Source organism: Eumetopias jubatus, unplaced genomic scaffold (assembly GCF_037043125.1).
Source record: "Eumetopias jubatus isolate StellerSeaLion01/CBP00866 unplaced genomic scaffold, mEumJub1_p1.0 scaffold_4, whole genome shotgun sequence".
In the NCBI taxonomy this organism is placed as follows: domain Eukaryota; kingdom Metazoa; phylum Chordata; class Mammalia; order Carnivora; family Otariidae; genus Eumetopias; species Eumetopias jubatus.
In genome coordinates this window covers 108,570,283-108,589,764 of record NW_028274810.1, presented here as the reverse complement: position 1 = coordinate 108,589,764, position 19,482 = coordinate 108,570,283, and the positions used below count along the sequence as shown (strand labels likewise).

Here is a 19,482-nt window from a genome sequence, read left to right as displayed (position 1 = left end):
CTGCCCAGGGTCCAGGTCTCCAGTGGGGGAAGGGGAGGGGGAGGCCAAAGAGCAGACACGGGCAGCGCCCCGGGGGTTGGAGGGTTGGAGCAGCAGGGGCCTCATCGAAGGAATCGGCCAGGCTCCTTGGACATGCTGGGAGGCCTGGCAGGGTTTCCCACAGGTCCCACTTGGGGGGCCCATGACTGTGGTCACAGCAGCAGGGCCAGGACGGCCCCTGGAACCTTTCTTCCCTGGACACTTTTGCTCCCCTGGGGTCAGCTCAGCAGGGAATGGAACCCAGAGGAGGTGGAGTGGAGAGGCCGCCTGTGCCTCAAGCGGGGCTGGCAGCCCCCGCCGAGCCGCCAACGCATACTCTGTTTCTGGCTTCAGTAGCTTGAGCCTGGTGTGGCACTTGTAACCGAGGGCTGAGTGCCATCCGGAGGGCAGCCAAGAGGCAGAGAAGGGGCAGACAGGGAGTGAACACACAGCCACAAGAACGCTGTGCAGAGACCAAGAAAAGGGAGGGTGGTGCTGGGCCCCGGGGTCACTGGCGGAGGAGCAAGACGGGGCCCCGCTGGGACGCCAAAGAGGCGGAGGCCAAGCGTGAGGCCCGGAGCCTGGCCGCGCTGCTCACTGAACGTGCCCGCCCCCTGGGCCCCGACGAGGACAGGAGCCAGAGAGTGCGATCTCAGTCTTTAATGGCTGCAGGGCCTCACACACCCAGGCCCGGTGCTGGTGCTCGGGCTCAGATCTTGTTGAAGGCAGCAATGTCGACACTCTGCACCTGAGAACGAGCGAGGCCAGTGGTCACACGGGGCCCAGTTTCCCAAGGACCCACCCGCTGCGGCCACCTGCCTGGCCAGGGCTTTGCCTGGGGGCCTGTGCACTCACGTGCTCCCCGAACTTGGTGACCTCCTCCTCTAGCAGGTCCACCCCCACTTTGTCGTCCTCCACCACGCACTGGATCTGTAGCTTGCGGATGCCGTAGCCCACGGGCACCAGCTTGGAGCCCCCCCAGGTCAGCCCGTCTAAGTGGATGGAGCGCACGCAGGCCTCCAGCTGGGCCATGTCTGTCTCATCGTCCCACTGGGGGGGAAAGAGGTGGGGAGGCTGGGGGTCAGGAGGCTGCAGGCCCCAGGGAGTGTCCCCTGCTTCCCGCAGAGCACAGCAGAGCAGGCAGAGCCCTTACAGGGCCCCCGGGTGCGGGCTAACCCGACAGCCCCCCTGGGACATGGCGCGGGGGGGAGGCGCGCCACTCACAGGCTTGACGTCCAGGAGGATGGAGGACTTGGCCACCAGCACGGGCTTCTTGGCCTTCTTCTCGGCGTACTGCCGTAGCCGCTCCGCGCGCAGCCGCGCCGCCTCCTTGTCTTCCTCCTCGTCGCTGCCGAACAGGTCGATGGCGTCGTCCTCATCGTCCTCCGCGGCAGGGGCCGCCTTCCTGGCAGGGGGCTCCGCTTGGCGCATGGGGGACACGTGCTGCCGTGGGGGAGGGAGGCTGAGGCCCGTGCCACCGGGGCCCCAGTTGGGGGTGAGGGCCAGGGGCACCTTCTGCCGCCCGCCCCCCTCCAGTGCCCAGGCAGAGGGTCCCTGGTCTGAGAGAGGTACTCACCTGGGTCTGTGGGGCTGTGGCCCGATGGGCAGGAGAGCTCTTCTCCAGCACGCTCAGCCGGGCCTCCAGCCTGGAGACAGCCTGCTGCAGATCCTGCACCACTACAGGAGCAAAGGGGATGCTGGTCAGAGGGTGGGGAGGCCAGCGGGGAACGGCGTCCCACCCATTAGGCCCAGGGACTCACCACCTCGCAGGCTCTGATTCTCCACTTCCAGACTGGCGATCCGGACGGCAAGCTCACTGTGATCTCCGCTGGGTCCGCTGGAGGCCCCAGGGCCTGAGCTCTGTAAGGCAGGGGAAGGTGAGGATGCGGCACCCCAGTCTGCTCCCAGGGTCCCCCTGTTCACAGCCACTGAAAACCAGAACCCCAACATGGGTGGGAGACCTGCTGGACACTAGGAAGAGACTCCTGTCAGCCCCCGCTGGGTCCACTTGGGGTATTCCAGCCCCAAAAGTGGGGAGGAAGCCCTGTGAGCATGAACCCAAGCAGGAAGCACAGGGCCCAGCGAGCGCTGGCATGGAGGTGGTGCAGAACCCACACCCTGGCTGTCACTGCCCCTTGGGGCGGGAGGAAGCAGACTGCATACAGCCCTGGGACAGCCTGGGCCACAGTGGGGCCGGGCAGCACAGCTCGGAACTGGACACAGGAGGGAAGGGGGTTCAGGGGCCAGTGCAGGTAGGAGAAGAGAGCTTTCCTGTGTAGGGTGCAGACACTCCATAGCACCTTGCCTTCCCCAGGCCATACACCTGCCACCTGGCTCATGGAGCCGGCCCTTGAAGGCTCTGGGTGACGCGGGGCGCACAGCTGCCCGCCAGCCTCCCTTGGGTTCCTCCCTCACCGGGAGCCCCTCAGCAGGGCACCACGCCTCAAGCCCGACTTACACCTTGGGGGCCTACACATACATACCCAACAGAGTGGACAGGAGAACAGAGTGTACCTGGCCCTTCCGTGAGGGCAAGCCCCACGACCTCCTCCTCTGCTCAACACGCCCCCAAATCACAGACAAGCTAAAGGTCCCCAGAAAGGACAGGCGCCCGGCTCCCTGCTGGGGGTCAGTGAGCAATGCAAGGCCAATGTTACCTAACCCGTGACCCACTAGCTCCCACATCTGGCTCCTAGCAGACCCAGCCAAAGGCAGAGACCAGACGCCATGCAGCTGGGGCAGGAGCACCGGCACCAGGGTGGGCTCTGCTCACGGCACTCCGCTCCTTCAGCTCAACTCCCTCGCTCCACCAATGGAAAGCTGTGCTGGACTCGCTCACGTCTTGGCCGCCACCACCTGGCATGTGGCCTCCTCTCCAGCCTGTTTCCCCAGCACGCAGCTCTCTATGCCACGCTCACTAGCATTTGCAAGTTTCCATCACACAGGGATGAAATCCCGACCACCCTCCTCCTGTTCTACCAGCCCGCACACCCAGGCCCGGTTCCCATCTCAGCAAGCCCCCCGCCAGCCGCCTCTCCTGGGGTTCAGTACCTGTCGAGCAAATGCATCTGGGCCCGGCCGCAGGCTGGTGCCTCAAGCCTTTGCCCTGGTGTCACCACTGAGTGGGGACTGCCTACTGACAGGTCCCAAGGGTGCAAGCTCCAGGCAAGGCCCCACCTGGCACAAGGCCAAAGTGGTGGGCAGAGACCCGAGTGCTGGCGGCCACTGGGTTAACCACCACCAGGCCCTGCATGCTCTCAAGTCTCTCACTGAAGTCTATGCCCTGGGACGACCTCACCCACCCCGACTCTGACCCAGGCAAGGAATGAGGATGCCAGGCAGTCTAGGGCCCCCAACCCCAGCCTGTGAGGCAGACCTAGGCTTCCCTGTCTAGTCCTGGCCTGTGACAGTGGGCCACAGGGGACAGTGCCACCTTCCATCCCCACATCCAACCCTGCCCCTGGCACCATACACAATTCCCAGGAAGCTCTGGGTTCTCAGGTCGCAATGGCTGCTGAGCTCTCTCCAACCCAAATCCAAGCCTGGGGCTGGGCCAGCAATGTCCTTCCTGGGTCCCTGTTAGTGGTTGAAGGACACCCCCCCTGAAGTTCCCACCACTATCACAGAACAGGGGCTTGTTTGGAAATTGGGCCTCTACAGTGGTAATCCAGTTATAATGAGGTCATTAAGGTGGCCCTAATTCTGACTACTGTCCTCATAAAAGGCAATTTGGAAAGAAACACCTGGAGGGAACACAACGTAAAGACACAGGAGAATGAGGGCCACGCACGTGCCCACAATAGGGCTCAGAACCTGCCCACACCTTGACCTTCGACTTCTAGCTTCCAGACTGATTTTAAATAAAGTGTCCCGTTTAAGCCCTTGGTCTGGGGTGCCTTGTTACAGCAACCGCAGCAAACCAGCAGTCCTAGCAGAACGCCCACATGCTTTCAACCCCCAACACGGCCAGGGTGCCCTGAGGGCCAGAGGAAGAGTTCCTGTAGCCCAAGAACCCCCAGGGCAGCCGGCCCCTGAGCCGCTTAGCTCCCCGGCCCTGGCCTTCCGGGGGGACTGGAATCCCGCACACCGGCCTGGGTGCGAGGCGACAGCAAGTGGGGGCCAAGCATAAAGCAGGGCCCCCGAGGCAGGAAGCAGTGGCAACAGCCCCTGGGGTTTGTTGAGAGCTGTCCCGCCCAGCCGTGGCAGGCAGAGGCTCCCGAACTTGCCCACGTGCTAATCCCCAAAGCCAACAAAACGATGGCCTCAGGTGGCAAAAGGGACGCTGCCCACAGGACAAAGCGGAGGCTCTGCAGACAGGGAAATGCTCCTGGGTTATCTGGGCGGGCCCGTGTCAGCGAGAGGCAGAAGAGAAGAAAATGTGAGATGGCGCTGGAGTCAGGACACAGCTGGCTAGAAGCCACAGGCCGAGACATGAGGGCGGCTTCTTCAAGGTGGGAAAGGCAACGAGAGAGTCTTTCCTAAAGTCTCCAGAAGGAACACAACTCTGATGACATTCCGCCTTCAAGGACAGGGTACCACGTGTCCCAGAGGGAGAATGAGGTCCTGACTCCGCCGCCTAGGAAGGCAGAGAAGCAGGTCTGTCTCCTCCTAGGGACACACCTGCCCAGCCAGGCTAGAAACAGAGCTGGACATGGACCTGGCCTCCTCCCCTGATCCCATCTGGGACCTGGAGGCTGAACTGGGCTGCACGGCCCCTCTCTGGGCCTCAGAGTCTATCATTTGGCCTCCACACAGCCCGTGAACCCATCTCTCTGGGGAGGCAGGGCCTAGGGAGCAAGAGAAAGGGGCAGCAGATGCCGCCGCTCACACTCCTCCCCAAGCAGGGTGCAAAGCAAGGAGGCCGCCTCCAGGCCTGTGCCTGCGGAGTGCGCTGGAGGACCATGGCGTTGGCCCAGGGACGGCGCTGAGCGGCAGGCAGGGTGAGCGCAGGAAGGAGTCCTGGGCGACCGCCAGCAAGCAGGCGAGAGGCCCAGCAGGGAAGGCTTCTGTGGTGGTGGGGGTGCAGGTCCCTGTCCCAGCGGGAACCCAGCACCGTGCACCTCGCCCTAACTCTGTCCCGACGGCCACGTGCTCAGCAGCAGGACCGGGCAAAGTCAGACATGCCAGTGCGAGCCTGCAGGTACTCACGCCGGCCAGGGATTTCTGGATGTTTTCTCTGGCTCTTGCAATGTCTCGAAGGATCACACTGGCGCCGTTCTCCTGTAGAGACAGTGCAGAAGGAACCAGTCTTTTGCTTTTTTGTTTTTTTTCCATTAAAACAATTTTAATAAAAAAAGAGAGAGAGAGAGAAAAACCCTCCTACAGAAAGCAAGCAAGAGCTATGCAGAGTGAAAGCTCAGCGGGACGGCAAGGAGCGCAAGGGCTCGAGTCGGCCGGAGTCTTGTAGCTGTGACAACAGGGCCCGAGGGACACTCAGGCCCACGCCGTCTTGATGGGCACCGGTATGCCCGCTGGTCTGAGATGGTGCAAGTGAACAGTCTGCCCCGTGCCAACGCGCGAGCAGATCCAGAACCCCAGGAGCCATCTGGGGCCACACCTCCAAAGACCCCACCACCAGCACCCGGAGCAGAGCCAGCTGGGCCCAACATGCCTCTGCCCTCCCGATGCTGGCACAGTCCCCCAGTGCTCCGAGTACATCCCTACCTGGCGCGAGGAGCCAGCCACAGGCCCGTTCATCTGCTCATAGAATTTTCTTTCTGCGTCGTCATATCTGAACTTGTCAAACCAGATCTTCTCGTGCACTAGGAAGTTCGTAGCCATTTTCCTGCTGGAAAGGGGAGGAGAGACTAAGACAGTCGGCTGGAAGGAAAGGGTGCATCCCTGAAGGCCCTAGGCCTGGCCTGCAAGAGCACCCCACCAACAGCCCAGAAACCAAGGGTGCAGGGGGATCAGGGGTCCGGGTCAGAGCACAGGGGGTCTCGGCAGAGCTGAACCAGCCCCTCCACACCATCCCTGCTCCCGCCCCTTTGGTTCTCAGGCTGGCAGTTCCCAGGCTTGTCCCCAAGACCGGCGGCTCTCAGACTGGGGCGAGGAACGTCCGGGGGTCCCCACGGTCCTCCCGTTCCAACCACACATCTGTGCAAGGCTCAATTTATGTCCATCAAACAATTCACACCAACAGACTGAATGCAGAAGAAAGCGTGAGAATCCAGCTGCCTCCTGTTAAGCAAGACGCTAAAGAGATTTGTAGAGAACGTCGATCAAGGCCACTGCTCACTGAGCTGTCGTTTCGGGAAAACCATCACTTGTAAGAACAAGTCGTAAACAGTAACAAGTGACAAACTTACTTTTCAACGAATAAAGTACTTTCAGGATTTCTGTTTTCTATGCTAACGTGGCAAAAAATCGAGATGTAAGAGAAGCTCTTTGGGGTCTGGAGGCCAGTAACCTCGAGAACCGCAGCTCTCCACCAGAAGCCACACTAGGCCTGCCTGCCCTCCCACACTGAGCACGGCCCCTCCTGTGCCTGACCCAGGGCCACAGAAATGGACCCGATGTCACCACTTCTCTGTGCCAAGGGCCCCAGGCTATCACTGGACCTCACCAAGTGCGCCCTTGGTGACAAGGGGGCTGGGTCCCGTGACTCTCCTCCACCCACCCCTGTAACCCCGTCAGGAGGAGCCAGGCCACTATGGACAGTTTAGCTCCATGGCCCCCCCCTCACAATGCCAACAGGGACACAAGGGGTCCCACACCCTGTCCCTCACACCAAGGTTTGGATTCTGTCAAACCAGCAAATCCGACCCCACGGAGGAGGTGCGAACGCAAGGCTGGGATGGTGCGGCTTCCCTGAGGCCTGGCCTGCGCAGCACCCCACAGCCCACACCCCCCTGCGGCTGCACATGCCATCTTCCCTCAGAGCCGGTCATCTCCGCCCAGCCACCCGCCTCTACCCCTGCCCTTCTCCAGGCTCTGGCATCCACGGACCACTGCTGGTGCCACACGGAACCATCCTGGGGCAAGCCCTGGGTCCCCAAGCTGAAGGCAAGTAAGCCTCGTCCAGGGGTGTCCTTCAGGCCAAGGGGCTCAATGGACAGCATGCTGGTGTCCCAGACACACTCACCTCACCTTAGAGGTGGTTCCAGACGAGGAAGGCAGGAAGGACGTGCCGGTTCCCACGCCTTCCCCAGTGGGGCTCGGGCCAGAAGCCTTCAACACTCCCCCTGCCCTGACCTGTGACAGCCAGAGGGGACTCTGGGAGTTGCCCCGTCAAAAGGGAAACCCTACACAAGGCAGACTTGGCCCTGTGCTAACCCCTTCTCACCCCCCAACAGCCCCAAACCTTGGGAGGTTTTTGCTGCACTGCCCCAGGAACTACCTCTGCCCAACCCACTCCTGTATCCAACTTAGCCGGGTCCAGGAGTGTCGGGGAGAGCCATGCCGGGGGTGGGGGTGGGGAGAAGAGCAGGCAGGGCCCCCAGCCCGGGGAAGCCCAGGCCAGGAACCCGCTCGGCATGTTTCTCCTACTTGGGTCTCAGGCTGGACATGGACGGGCCAGACCGGGCACCAGGTCGGTGAGCCAGGGAAGCAGCTTCGAGGCGCCAGGCCATGCGGAGGGCCTCAGCAGCATGGTGACGGCACTCTGCGCTGTCATAGGTGGGCTTGCTGAGCCAGGGGGCCTCGGCATCCTTGTGCAGGAAGTACCAGTAGGGCAGGGCAGAGGAAGCCTCCCCATCAACCCGCCGAGGCCCGACCCGCTTGCTTCCCACAGTGTTGCGCCCTCGCCGGTCTCTGCGGCCCCGCCGGGCCGCCTCAACCTGGCCTGCTCGCTCCTGCAGGCGCACCTTCCCGGGGGGGTGGCCGTCAAACATGGCCTCGTAGAAGCCCCTCTCCGCTGCATCATACTGGGGCTTCTCGAGCCACACCTCCTGCACCAGCGCCTGCAGGCTGCCCAGTGGGGACTGGCTGTCAGCCAGGGGGCTGGGCTGGTGGGTGAGCGCCAGGTCGGGGGCGGCCGCCGGCTGGCCTGTGTCAGAAGCCCCTTGTCTGCCGCTCCCCTCGGCGGCCAACAGCAAGGCTTGAGACCACTCCACAAATGCCTGTTCGGCCTGGTCGAAGGAAGACTTGTTGACCCAGATGCCCCAGGTCACGTGGTGGCAGGCCACCTGGCTTCCGTGCGTGCAGGGGCCCCGGGGGGCCAGGGAAGCTGGCTGGGCGGCTGCATCTGCCAGCCTCTGGCGGTATGAGCTCTCTGCCTGGTCAAACATTGGCTTGTCCAGCCAAACGTGGTCGGCTGAGAGGCCCACAAGGGCCAGGTCCGCCTGGCCGAACCAGCTCTTTGGGGAACGCTTCCTCTTCTTCTGCAGAGGCTTCTTTCCATCGTGGCTCTTCCTGGGGTCCCTCACGCTGCTGCTGTCAGGGGCATCGGCCTCCTCAGCGTCCTTGGCCTCCTCCTGCCCTGGCCCATTCACGGCTGGCCCCTCAGCCAGGAGCTGCTGGGGGGTGGCGGCTCGTGTGGCCTCCTGCTCGTAGAAACGCTGCTCGGCCTCCCCATACCTCTGCTTGTCCTCCCAGACAGTCTCCAGGGTACAGGAGGCTTTCCCGCTCCTCATCTTCCGCACAGCGTTAAAAAGCAAGCACAAGAAGGCAGTTGCAACACAGCGCGCCATGGAGGATGGCGCCCCCACCCCCCTCCTCAGCCTGACTCTTGGGGCTGGCTGGGCCGGGGAGGGCTCCCCAATGGGGGTGCCATGCGGTAACAAGCAAGGACCTAGAGTCAAGTCCGTGGGAAACTCAGTAAAGCAAAAAACAAATACGTACCTGTGTGTGTGTGTGTGTGTGTGTGTGTGTGTGTGTGTGTGTGTGTGTGTGTGTGTGTGTGTGTTTAACCATAAAACTAATCTTTTTTTAGGCACCCAGGCTCTGCACAAGGGTCTAGACAACACTGTGTCCAAACTTCAGCATCCACGGGGAGCTGCTAAATAACATGCAGGGTGCACTCAGTTAATCCAACTTTCATAAACGAATAATTCTTAGAATCATTATGTTCCATGAAACACGACATTTGTGCTGAAAAATTACTCACTGCTCGTCTATAATTCTAACCGGACATCCTTTGATTTTGCTACATTTGGCACCTCGCCTGCCACACTGGTGCTTCCAGTTTCCAGAAACATGCTTGGCGGTCTCTAAGGACAGCCCACCCCACCCTGTAGCAGTGCACACGCACCACGGGCCACACCACCATCCAAAGCAACACACGCTCCAAGGGGAGCTGCCAAGGGTCTCAGATGAGGGACAGCCTCTCAGGGGGCAGCTGGGAGCAGAGGGTGGAGGGCCCGCCCTTGCAGGGCCACATCGGGGAAGAACCAGGCTCCCCATCAGCTCACAGCTCTGGCCATACCTACAGTTAGAGGGGGGCCACCTGAGACTCTCTGGGCCCTAGGGTGTCAGGATGCCCTTCCCGCCTTTCAGTGCCATCTGACGTAAGGGGCCCCATCACCAGGATGGTGGTGGAAGACAGGTTGGGGGCTCTGTGTCCCATCTGCTACGGTGGACAAGCCCCCAGCTTCTTAGCTAGAGGTGGTGTTCTCTCGTTTGGAGACCACGGTCATCTGAACTGAGGGGTCGGGGCCACTGCCACCACCGCAGCCTCTGGCCGGGAGCGGCTCAAGCCCAGAAAGGCCCAGAAGCCAGTCTGCTCTTAAGGCGTACCTAGTGGTCTGAGCTCACACTCAGCTGGCTTCTAGAGGAACGGCTGTAAGCAGCACAGAGATCTCTTCCAGCCACAGATCCGACTCCAGGCCCTGCTCCCCCAAAGGAGAAGTGTCCACCCTGACTGCCCAACACCCAGAAGCTAACTTGCCAGGGTGCCGAGCAGGGTGCCCTCAGGTCATCCCCCCCTGCTTCTGTGGGGTCATGCAGTGTAGCCTATGCGAGGGCACCCACCGGCTGGGCCCTCATCCCCAGGAGACAAGGTCCCCACCGGGAGGACAGCAAACCCTCCCCACTACCTGTACAGGATCGCCGTCTCTTTCCTAACACCCCCAAACAAAACTGAAACCTGGTTCTCATTACCCAGTGGGACATGTCAGCTGTCCACCAGGATTTGGGAGAAGAGCCCCCGTGTACTGTGAAGGGACATGCCAGGGGCCTCTAATGGCACAGGCCACGGGACAGAAGCCTCAGTCTTGGAGGGAGCCCCGAGCCACCCCCTTGTGCCTTCCCCCCCAGGCCGGCAGTGGTGCTTACCAAGGCCAGGCTGGAGGCAGAGGCAGTGGTGGGAGGTGGGGGCATGTGCCCAGGAGGCAAGGCATTGTGACATCACCCACTGTCCCTGAGGGGATGGCAGGCCAATCAGGCAGGGCCTGTCTGCCCTTCAGTCTTTCTGGCACCCAGCCCCCGGTAGACCCTCACCAGAGCAGCCCAGAGTTGGGGTGGTTGGGCTCCTTCAGCTGTATCCACTAGGCTGACCCCCAAGGTTGAAGCCCTGCCAGACCCTATTGGCCTAAATGCTGTCCTTGACTCCTGACATCACACCAGGCTCTGCTCACAGCTCTGGGGCCGCTGCACCTCAGGGAGGGGAAGCTGCTTAAGACGTCTCAGGAGAATGAGGGATGTGGCCTGTACCAGGGGCCAGCTGGGGCCGCAGCTCCACGCTCAGCCCAGAGAAGCGGCAGGCCACTCCCGGCCTGCTCAGGGGCTGCCCCCTCCCTGAGGCAGAAACTGGCTCGGTCCAGGGAAGTACCGAGATGCCCACCCCTGCCCTACTCCACCGGGTCGAAGCCCAACTACAGCAAACCCAGCACCTCTGTGTTGCGGACAAGAGAACGGGGGCCCGGCAGCCGGGCCGCACGTGCTGGGGCAAGTGGACTGGGGGCTCCCTGGCTGGGGCAGAGGGAACATACTACGGCAGGGACAGGCGGTACTTACTTTCACTTCGGTCTCCTAGGGTGGCATGGAGAGAAAGCAACAGGTTAGAGGCAGTCAGAAAGGGCAGCACAAGCGTGCTGGAAGGCCTTTGCAAAAGGTGCTTGGGAAGGTGGCGTGGAGGTGTGTGGTGGGGCGAACTGAAGATGAACACCCAGCAGACCCACCGCCAAAATCCCAGAAGGCGAAGGAGTCCACCCCCCTGGGGCAGCGCCACTTGGCGGACACTTGAAAGGAGCAGCTCCTAGGGTTGCTGTTATCTGTAGCCCAGGCAGGCCCTGGGGGACACCATCTGAGCACCCTCCCACCTGTTCCAACCTGGGCAGAGGTCAGCCAGCACCCCAGTGCTCCCAGTACAGGGGATCCCCACCCAGCCCTGCTGTGACGCTGCCACTAAATCCAGGCCGCTGCACAAGGCACAAGACAACCACAACCGGTCCACGGGCCTCAGCAGCCACCGAGCCCCGGTGCCCGTGCTGGAACAGGACACCGCCATCACACCAGGCTTGAACAGAGACAGTCTTCCCACTGTGCACACAAGGACAGGGCTTTAGCCCGATCACACACGGGAAAACGGGCCGGAAACACCACGTGCCGCGCCCCAAATCCAACAAAGGCGGCAGCCCAGGAGCTGAGGCAGCCAGGCATGGACCTGGTCGCCCTGCCCCGGGATCCGCCCAGCAGCCCAGTCACCAGACCCCTGGAGATCTGCCTCCTTTCTCCAGCAGGAACTCAGCCTCACATGCAGAAGCACGAGAGCACCAGCATCAGGTCACTGACAGGGGCACCCACGGGGCCTCGGGGGCCGTGGCACACACAAGCACCAGCAGCTGCCCCACAGGAGCACGCAAAAGGCCCTGGGCCGGCCACCTGCACATGGCGGCAAGCCACCCCCACTGGCAACGTCACCAGGAAGCGGTGAAGCCAGTGTTGGGACCAACTACACCCACAGGGACACTGGAGGACCAGGCAGCAGGGGGCTCCTGGCTCCCCCTGCCCCCCATCTCAGATACAAGAGCCCACCTCTACTGCCTCCATCTCCCTCGTCTGAGAGCTCCCATGTTCCAAGAAGAACTGAACTGAAAACCCATCTGTCCTAGGAGAAAAGCAAGTTTGAGTTTGAATGATCCCCTTAGAGAACACAAAGGTGCAAGCCTCCAGCCATACAGCGGGGACCCCAGGCTGCCCGGGAAACAGGTGGACCCCCTCCCCTACCATCTCTCCAGACGGCACAGCAATGGAACAAACTTGAGGAACACCAGAGCAAAGACCCAGAAGGAAGGGGCCTCAGGTGTCCCCACCCTCTGCTCCTGAAAGCGGACTGAGTTGGGACTGGCTACAGACGGCCCCTCCTCTGCAACCGTCCCAGCCTGGTGCAGTCTGCGTTCTGACTGCAGGGAAGTTGAGTCCGTGCCCCGAAGCGCAGACAGAGCTCTTCTCAGAGCTGGAACGGGAACCTGGCAGTAGCCCCCAAAAGGACACTCCTGGCTGGAGGGCCTGGAAGGGAAGGATGTGGCCCGCCGCAGCTGTGCTCACCAAAGGGCCAGGCGCCTGTCAGTCCCTGTGAGCCTGGGTGAATGGGGAAGGTTTCTGGGAAGGGCTGGACCCTCCCCAGGCTCTGCCTTCCACACCACTTCCCCATCTTCTGGACACGACTCCACCAGTCACACACTCGGAGGAACTCTGCCCACCTTCCAGGAGAAGTGGGAACCCACATGAGTGTATGGGGAAGGGAGGGGTCCTGCAGGCCAGCTGCATCTCCTCTGGGCCCCCAGAGTCGGACCATGCTTCACAGCAATGCTTTCCGTGGTACCTTCCGTGTCGGAGGGACAGTGACAAGCACTTGGCATGTCTGAGTGAACAAGGACAGCCTCACAGAGGGGTGCCTGCCTCACAGAGGGGTAGCCCAGGACACCGCGGCTCCACACACAGGCTAGCTGTGCAAGGCAGGGATGCCACCTGCCTTTTGCAGGGGGATCTCCAAGCCCCACTTAGAAACATCAACCTGTCCCGCTGGCAGAAAGGGGACCCCTATGCCGTCAGATTCAGGGCTCCCACTGCAGCTGCCCACATCACCCCACACAGGCACGACAACGTCCGTACTTCAAATGCCGCAGCCGATCCATTCTACTCTGTCCTAGCCGCCAGAGCCTGGGCTTAGCTCACCAGCCTGGTCCCTGTGCCCCCTTCCCTCGGGGTGACCCCAGCACTGCACATGCTCCCCCAACCTTTCTGTGCACACTTGAGTCCTCATGTGTGCATCCCCAGGCCTCACACACCGTGGACAACTGCAGTGGGGAAAGGAAGCCCCTGAGTCAGTGAGGGGAAGACACCATTGCATCAGATGCCAGAGATAATTTTTTGGTTAATCTTTAAAAAGGAAAAAAAATCACCTTCAAGAAAACTGCTTTCACGAAAACATCGGTCAAGCACCTTTGCCCACCCTGGTAGCCTCACCCTGCTCCCCAGGAGCAACGCTGGGGAGATGGCCCTGCACCAGATCCTCCAGAGCGCAGCTGTCTCGGCCCATCAAGGGCTCTCCTCAGGCCGTGAACCTCACTGCAAGCCCCACTCCAGAGAAGGAAAGGCCGGCCCGGAGGGCGCTGCCCAGGACTGGCAGGAGGCCCAGAACACTGACCTACAGAGATGACAGGTTTGTGTGCCAGTCACTCCGCAAGATGATGCTGTCCACGGGGCTAGGCACAGGAAGGTTCAGGAAGCACCAGATCCCATCCAAGACAGCCCACTTACAGGCTCAGGTACCCAGGAAGGTCGGGGTGTCAGAGCCGCTCCAGCGGATGCCTCCTAAAACATGTCCTTCCCAACCTCAGGTCAAGCCCACTTCCTCAGAGGAGGGATGTGCCAGGGTCAATTAAAGAGGTGCTCCCCCTCGGACAGGGACCCCCTCCCACCAAGTTTAGCCAAAAATTTCTCTTGCTCCGGGCTGACCCTTCCTTCTGGGAACCCTGACGTTCAGCCTCCACCCCACACCACCCCCTTGGCTCCAGGAGGAGCCTCTCTCTCTCCCTTCCGCTCACAGTGCCCCTCTGTCTCCGGGAGGAATTACCCACACCCCTTCAGACACTGGCTTCTACGGCGCTTCCCGTCGGGGCAACCTTTTCCGAATCGTGACTCCCGGGCACTCAGAGAACCCTGCGCACTTCTTTCGAGTCACTCAGAAGACGCGTCCTTGCTCTTTCTCGCATCCAAGAACCGTCAGGGTTCCACAAGGGCTGGGCCGGAGCCCGGCCCCCAGGCCGAAGACCGGTGCGCCAACAGGCGCGTGCGGGACAAAGGAAGAGCCCCCGGCCACCCCCAACCCCCGGCCGCCGCCCCCCACGCCGGGGCTGCAGCAGGGCCAGGGGCTGCGGCAGGGTCCGGCCGGCCACGTGGCCCGCGTGCCCCGCCCCTCTGCGCCCGCCGCACCCGGTCCCCCGCCCCTCCGCCCGCACGCCGGCAGCACTGACGCCCCGGGCCCTGACGCCGCAGAGCCGCGGGCGCAACCCCGAGCGCCCGCCGCCCCCCCGCCCCGGCCCCTGGGGGCCTCCGCGGCGCGTGCGGCTCCTCTGGGCGCGGGCTGCGGTACTCACACCTGCCAAGGACGCGGCGACCAAGGAGGAGGGCTCGTGGCGCGGGACGGCTGGGGAAAGGAAGAGGTGGCCAGGCCGCGCACGGGAAATGAAGCAGCGGGATGTACCACGCGCCGCGGACAGCGCACGCAGGGGAGGCGGCTCCCGCGCACGCCCGCCTCGCCGCCAGAGCCCTCGGCGCGGCGCGACGCTCCCCGCGGCCGCAAAGACGGAAGGCAGTGGGAGACCACCACGGGGCTCGCTGCGTCCCCACGGGGCTGGAACGGGCAGCCGGGAACAGGACCGCAGCTCGCCTACCCTCCTCCGCTGCCGGCGCAGTGGACTCGTCGGGCCGGGGCGGGGCGGAAGAGCCCGCACGCTCCTGAGGACGCGCGGCGCGGGGCGGGGCCGGGTGGCGCGCGGGGCGGGGCCGGGTGGCGGGGCCTGCGCGCCTGCGCCCCCAAAGCTGGCGAGACAAAGGGGAGGGCCCGGCCGGCCCCGCACCCAGCGCCCCGCCCCGCGCGGCCGGCCGGGCCGGCGTGTGGCCCTCGCGCCCCCGCCTCCGCCGCCGCCGTCACCGCCGCCGCAGCCATGTACCCCGCGGGCCCCCCGGCCGGCCCAGCTCCGCGCCGCGCCCGCCACCCCCTGCCCGGGCGCTCCGCGCAGCCGCCGCGGCTCCCCGCGCCCACCCCGGCCCCCGCCGTGCGGCCGCCGCCCCCGGCGCCCGGGCCGCGGCCCCGGGTGGCCGTGAAGATGGCCTTCCGCAAGGCCTACTCCATCAAGGACAAGCTGCAGGCCATCGAGCGCGTCAAGGGCGGCGAGCGGCAGGCTAGCGTGTGCCGCGACTTCGGTGTGCCGGGCGGCACGCTGCGCGGCTGGCTCAAGGATGAGCCCAAGCTGCGCTGGTTCCTGGAGCAGCTGGGCGGCGAGGTGGGCACGCAGCGCAAGAAGATGCGGCTGGCCAACGAGGAGGAGATCGATCGCGCCGTCTACTCGTGGTTCCTGGCGCTGCGCCAGCACGGCGTGCCGCTGTCAGGGCCGCTCATCCAGGCGCAGGCCGAGGCCTTCGCGCGCCAGATCTATGGGCCCGAGTGCACCTTCAAGGCCAGCCACGGCTGGTTCTGGCGCTGGCAGAAGCGCCACGGCATCTCCAGCCAGCGTATCTACGGCGAGGCCGAGCCTCTGGCCGCGGGCCCCGCGCCCGGCCCGCCTGTCAAGCAGGAGCCCGCGCAGCCCCCCGGCTCCAGCTCCGGCCCCCTGCCCGACCGGGCCCCGGCCCCGCCGCCCCCCGCCGAGGGCGGCTACGGCGACGAGCAGATCTACAACGCAAACGTCACTGGCCTCTACTGGAAGCTGCTTCCGGAGCAGGCCGCGCCCCTGGGCGCGGGAGACCCTGGCGCGGGAGGCTGCGGCCGGCGCTGGCGGGGTGACCGGGTGACCGTTCTGCTGGCCGCCAACCTGACCGGTAGCCACAAGCTGAAGCCGCTGGTCATCGGGCAGCTGCCGGACCCGCCTAGCCTGCGCCACCACAACCAGGACAAGTTCCCCGCCTCCTATCGCTACAGCCCGGATGCCTGGCTCAGTCGCCCTCTGCTGCGGGGCTGGTTCTTCGAGGAGTTCGTCCCCGGCGTGAGGCGTTACCTGCGTCGCAGCTGCCTGCAGCAGAAGGCTGTGCTGCTGGTGGCCCACCCGCCCTGCCCAAGCCCAGCTGCCAGGATGCCCGCTCTGGAGGAGAGCGAGGAGACCCTCCGGCGGTGTCGGCCCGAGCCCCTCAGCCCCCCAGAAGAGCTGCAAACCCCGGATGGTGCCGTGCGGGTGCTCTTCCTGTCCAAGGGTAGCAGCCGGGCACACATTCCTGCCCCAATGGAGCAGGGGGTCGTGGCTGCCTTCAAGCAGCTATACAAGCGGGAGCTGTTGAGGCTAGCTGTGTCTTGTGCGGGGGGCTCCCCGTTGGACTTCATGCGCAGCTTCATGCTCAAGGACATGCTCTACCTGGCCGGCCTCTCCTGGGACCTGGTGCAGGCAGGCAGCATTGAGCGGTGCTGGCTGCTCGGCTTGCGGGCGGCCTTCGAGCCCCGGCCCACTGAGGAGTGTGTTGGGCAGCCAGCCGGCCAGGCCGAGGAGGCTGCAGAGCACAGCCGGGTGCTCAGCGACCTCACGCACCTGGCAGCCCTGGCCTACAAGCGCCTGGCGCCCGAGGAGGTGGCCAAGTGGCTGCATCTGGACGATGATGGGGGGCTGCCCGACAGCTGCAGGGAGGAGGCAGGCCCTGGCCGGCCCCCTGTGCTGGCCCCTGCTGCCCCTCTACCCCCAGCCAGCCTACCCTCTGTCATGGGAGGTGGGGAGGAGGAGGAGGAGGCTGCCGTGCCCACTGCTGGGGAGGCTGTCCGGGGTCTGGAGACAGCTCTCCGGTGGCTGGAGAATCAGGACCCCCGGGAGGTGGGGCCACCAAAGCTGGTGCAGCTGCGCTCACTGATCAGCATGGCCCGGAGGCTGGGGGGCATTGGTCCCTCTCGTGCAGTCCCTGAGGATGGGGTGTGACCAAGCCAGCCAGAGTGGCCCCCCAGCGGCTGTTCTCCTGCTGCACTTGGAGGGAGGAGACACGCACAGTCTTCCATCTCCCCTCCCTCGTTCACCTGGGATGGCCCACCCCATGGCCCAGGGGTCTCCAGGGATCCCGGCCCCCAGGCTGGTCTGGAGGGGCTCTGTTGTGGAGGATCATCCTGCTGCACTGGCCCCCCCATTCTCCTGAGGGGGAGCTGGAAGAGGGGCCCCGGGCTCATACACCTCCGCCCTGGGCAAGCGCACTCGTGGTGTCTGTGGTTTTTGCCAGGGTCCCTTGCCGTGCACAACATAGCGCGCTAATCAGAGCAGCTCTCGGTTTTCCGGCCCTGGCCCTTATTGGGCTCCATGCCTGTCCGTACCTCCTGCCCTCCTCCGGGGTGGCCCATCACATGCACTGGACAAGGGGCCAGCACTCCTGTAAGTCTGGAGCCCTGGTGCTTCATGGTTCCTATGCCACAGCCATGCAGTCTCCATGCGGAGATCTCCATGCGGAGTCTGTTTTTACAGATACCCTGCTGGGGGCCAGGGTGGTGTCTCATTCCCCAGCCCGGGGCTGGTCTTGGAGGTTGGCTCTGTAGAGGCTGGGAAGGGAGGATGGTGCCCAGCAAAATTGGGGATCCTCACGTTCCAGATGCAGCAGCAAATGTAGAGTTCTGTTCCACTGGGATTGTTAGTTTTCCTTAAGAAAATTCCATTCCCAAACTGCTCTCTTATTCTATGGGGTTAGCAGCCTTCTAGACTTGGGCCCCTGGTGACTTGGCCAATGACTGAGCAAGCTCCCTGGACCAGCAGCCAGGCCCAGAGCCACGCCATCTACCCGGAGCAGGCCTGTGATACTGACAGCCATACGGGGACAATCCTACAGTGCCTTAGTGCTCCTCCACTGGAACTCCTGGCACTGCCAAGGGTATGGCTAAGGAGCTGCTTCCCGTAGCCCCAGGGACTGGGCTTCTGAGTGGGTCCGTTTGAGAGGAGGAGGAAAGGGCTCGTGTGAGTGGCTCCGTTTGAGAGGAGGGGGAAAGGGCTCATGTGTCTGGCCAGCTCTAAGTTCAGAGTCCTGCGATGCCTGTGCCTCCGAGGGACGGCCTTTGGGGAGGTGCTGCCTAGAGCGCTTGTGAGAGGCAGGGGCCAGGTCTGAGGTGCTGCCTGCCTCTGTCCTCCCTTCACCCCCACCTGCCCCACATCCTCCTGTTGTAGCCAGGCGGCTGCAGGCATACGGTGTGTCTGTGGGAGGGGGTGGCCAGGCACTGCCGAGGCAGCTGGAGGGAGCCCCCAGAGCAGCTTCCCCACAAGTCTGAGAACATAAATTGAATTGTTCCATGGAACTGTCCCCGGTCAGAGTGTGTGTGTGTGTCACATGTGTATCTCAAATCTGAAAGTTGAGGGAAGGTGTGAAGAATTTGGGAGCAGGGGCCCCCGGCTGGGGCCCCTCTGGCCCCTCCACTTACTAGCTTCCTCCAGCCCGCGCCCCTACAGGCACCTCTGGCCGTCTGTGGCTGGCGTCTTGGCTGGCCAAGCAGCTGGCACAGGGCTTCAGCAAGTCTTACGTTTTGTAACATCCGATGGCAACTCAGGGACCTAGGGCTAGGAGGCCCTGGCCTTTGCTCTGCCAGGCCTGCCCCCGGGGGAGTCTGGAGAGGCCGACCTCAGGGCCCCCATGGGCACTGGGTGAAGACAAGCCAGTGTGCAGGCTCTGCTAAAACCGCCCTTGACCTGCATGTTCTGTGGGGATGATACTAAGCTGCAACCCTCAGAGGGAGCCGTCTGAGGCACAGCCTTGCCCAAGGGGGCTACGTGCCCGGGAAGCCACCCCCAGACAGCCGGAGGGCTGCAGGGCACCATGTCGGCATGTGGTGAAGGGAAGAGTGTGCCCTCCAGGGACCCCCAGCCCGGGTCCCAGCCCAGCAAGTCAGGATTGCTGCGGGGAGCCCGGGAGGGGGGCTGGGCGCTGTTTGTGCCCAGATAAGGGTGCCCACAGGCTAGCCTTGACTCCAGGGGCGTGTCCTTGAGGACCATGGGCTTTTGGGGTGCATGCTCTATTGAGGAACCTTTTCACACCCATCCTTGGGGGAATTCACCCAGTCAGGTGGGCCCAACGTGCTTTATAATAAAGGTTCGTGTCAACTTCATACGCATCCCTGTTCTAAAGTCTTATTTTAGTATATTTTTTTGGATTTTGGCAGATATTCTACTTATTTAAATAATCTCTACACCAAACGTGCAGTTGAACTCATGACCCCAAGGACCAAATTTCATGCTTTACTGCCTCAGCCAACCAGGTACTTTTGAGGTCTTAATTTTGTAATTTTTGACCCAATGCTTAGATCTAGAACACCTCATAATTTGAAAACGTAAGGAAGATATAAACACTGATGAAAAATTCCGTCCACCGGTCTTTTGAAAAAGTAATCTGAGCATTGTGCTAGAAGGTGAGTCGTGA

General features: G+C 63.1%; 2 protein-coding genes across 4 annotated transcripts; one reads left to right on the top strand and one right to left on the bottom strand.

The window, feature by feature from the left end:
* Nucleotides 1-663: 663 nt before the first annotated feature.
* EEF1D (eukaryotic translation elongation factor 1 delta) lies at nucleotides 664-14,587 on the bottom strand. 3 transcript variants are annotated; one of them, XM_028093531.2, is made up of 8 exons: nucleotides 14,499-14,587; nucleotides 5,683-5,803; nucleotides 5,167-5,238; nucleotides 1,779-1,878; nucleotides 1,595-1,695; nucleotides 1,243-1,461; nucleotides 874-1,068; nucleotides 664-766 (listed from the first exon to the last, which is right to left on the bottom strand). In XM_028093531.2, exons 2-8 carry the CDS (start codon nucleotides 5,797-5,799, stop codon nucleotides 728-730), a joined length of 843 nt encoding a protein of 280 aa, XP_027949332.1. In that variant the 5' UTR covers nucleotides 5,800-5,803; nucleotides 14,499-14,587; the 3' UTR covers nucleotides 664-727. The 3 variants fall into 3 exon arrangements, with proteins under 3 accessions (XP_027949332.1, XP_087878837.1, XP_087878838.1); XM_088022711.1 differs by having other exon boundaries at nucleotides 5,683-5,806; nucleotides 14,501-14,580; XM_088022712.1 differs by lacking the exon at nucleotides 14,499-14,587 and adding an exon at nucleotides 7,507-8,606 and having other exon boundaries at nucleotides 5,683-5,806.
* Nucleotides 14,588-15,068: 481 nt separating this feature from the next.
* Nucleotides 15,069-19,171, top strand: TIGD5 (tigger transposable element derived 5). The gene has a single exon (XM_028093525.2). The coding sequence runs from the start codon at nucleotides 15,069-15,071 to the stop codon at nucleotides 17,016-17,018; it is 1,950 nt and encodes a 649-aa protein (XP_027949326.2). The 3' UTR covers nucleotides 17,019-19,171.
* The last annotated feature ends 311 nt before the right edge of the window (nucleotides 19,172-19,482 follow it).

Bases quoted from the DNA above. Each gene is read 5' to 3' on its own strand.
- EEF1D (XM_088022712.1), bottom strand. From the start codon at position 8,591: ATGAGGAGCGGGAAAGCCTCCTGTACCCTGGAGACTGTCTGGGAGGAC. The intron at 5,239-5,682 runs GTAGGGATGTAC...CTGTCTCTACAG, and splicing joins TGGCTGGCTCCTCGCGCCAG to GAGAACGGCGCCAGTGTGAT. The intron at 1,696-1,778 runs GTGAGTCCCTGG...TTGCTCCTGTAG, and splicing joins GAATCAGAGCCTGCGAGGTG to TGGTGCAGGATCTGCAGCAG.
- TIGD5 (XM_028093525.2), top strand. From the start codon at position 15,069: ATGTACCCCGCGGGCCCCCCGGCCGGCCCAGCTCCGCGCCGCGCCCGC.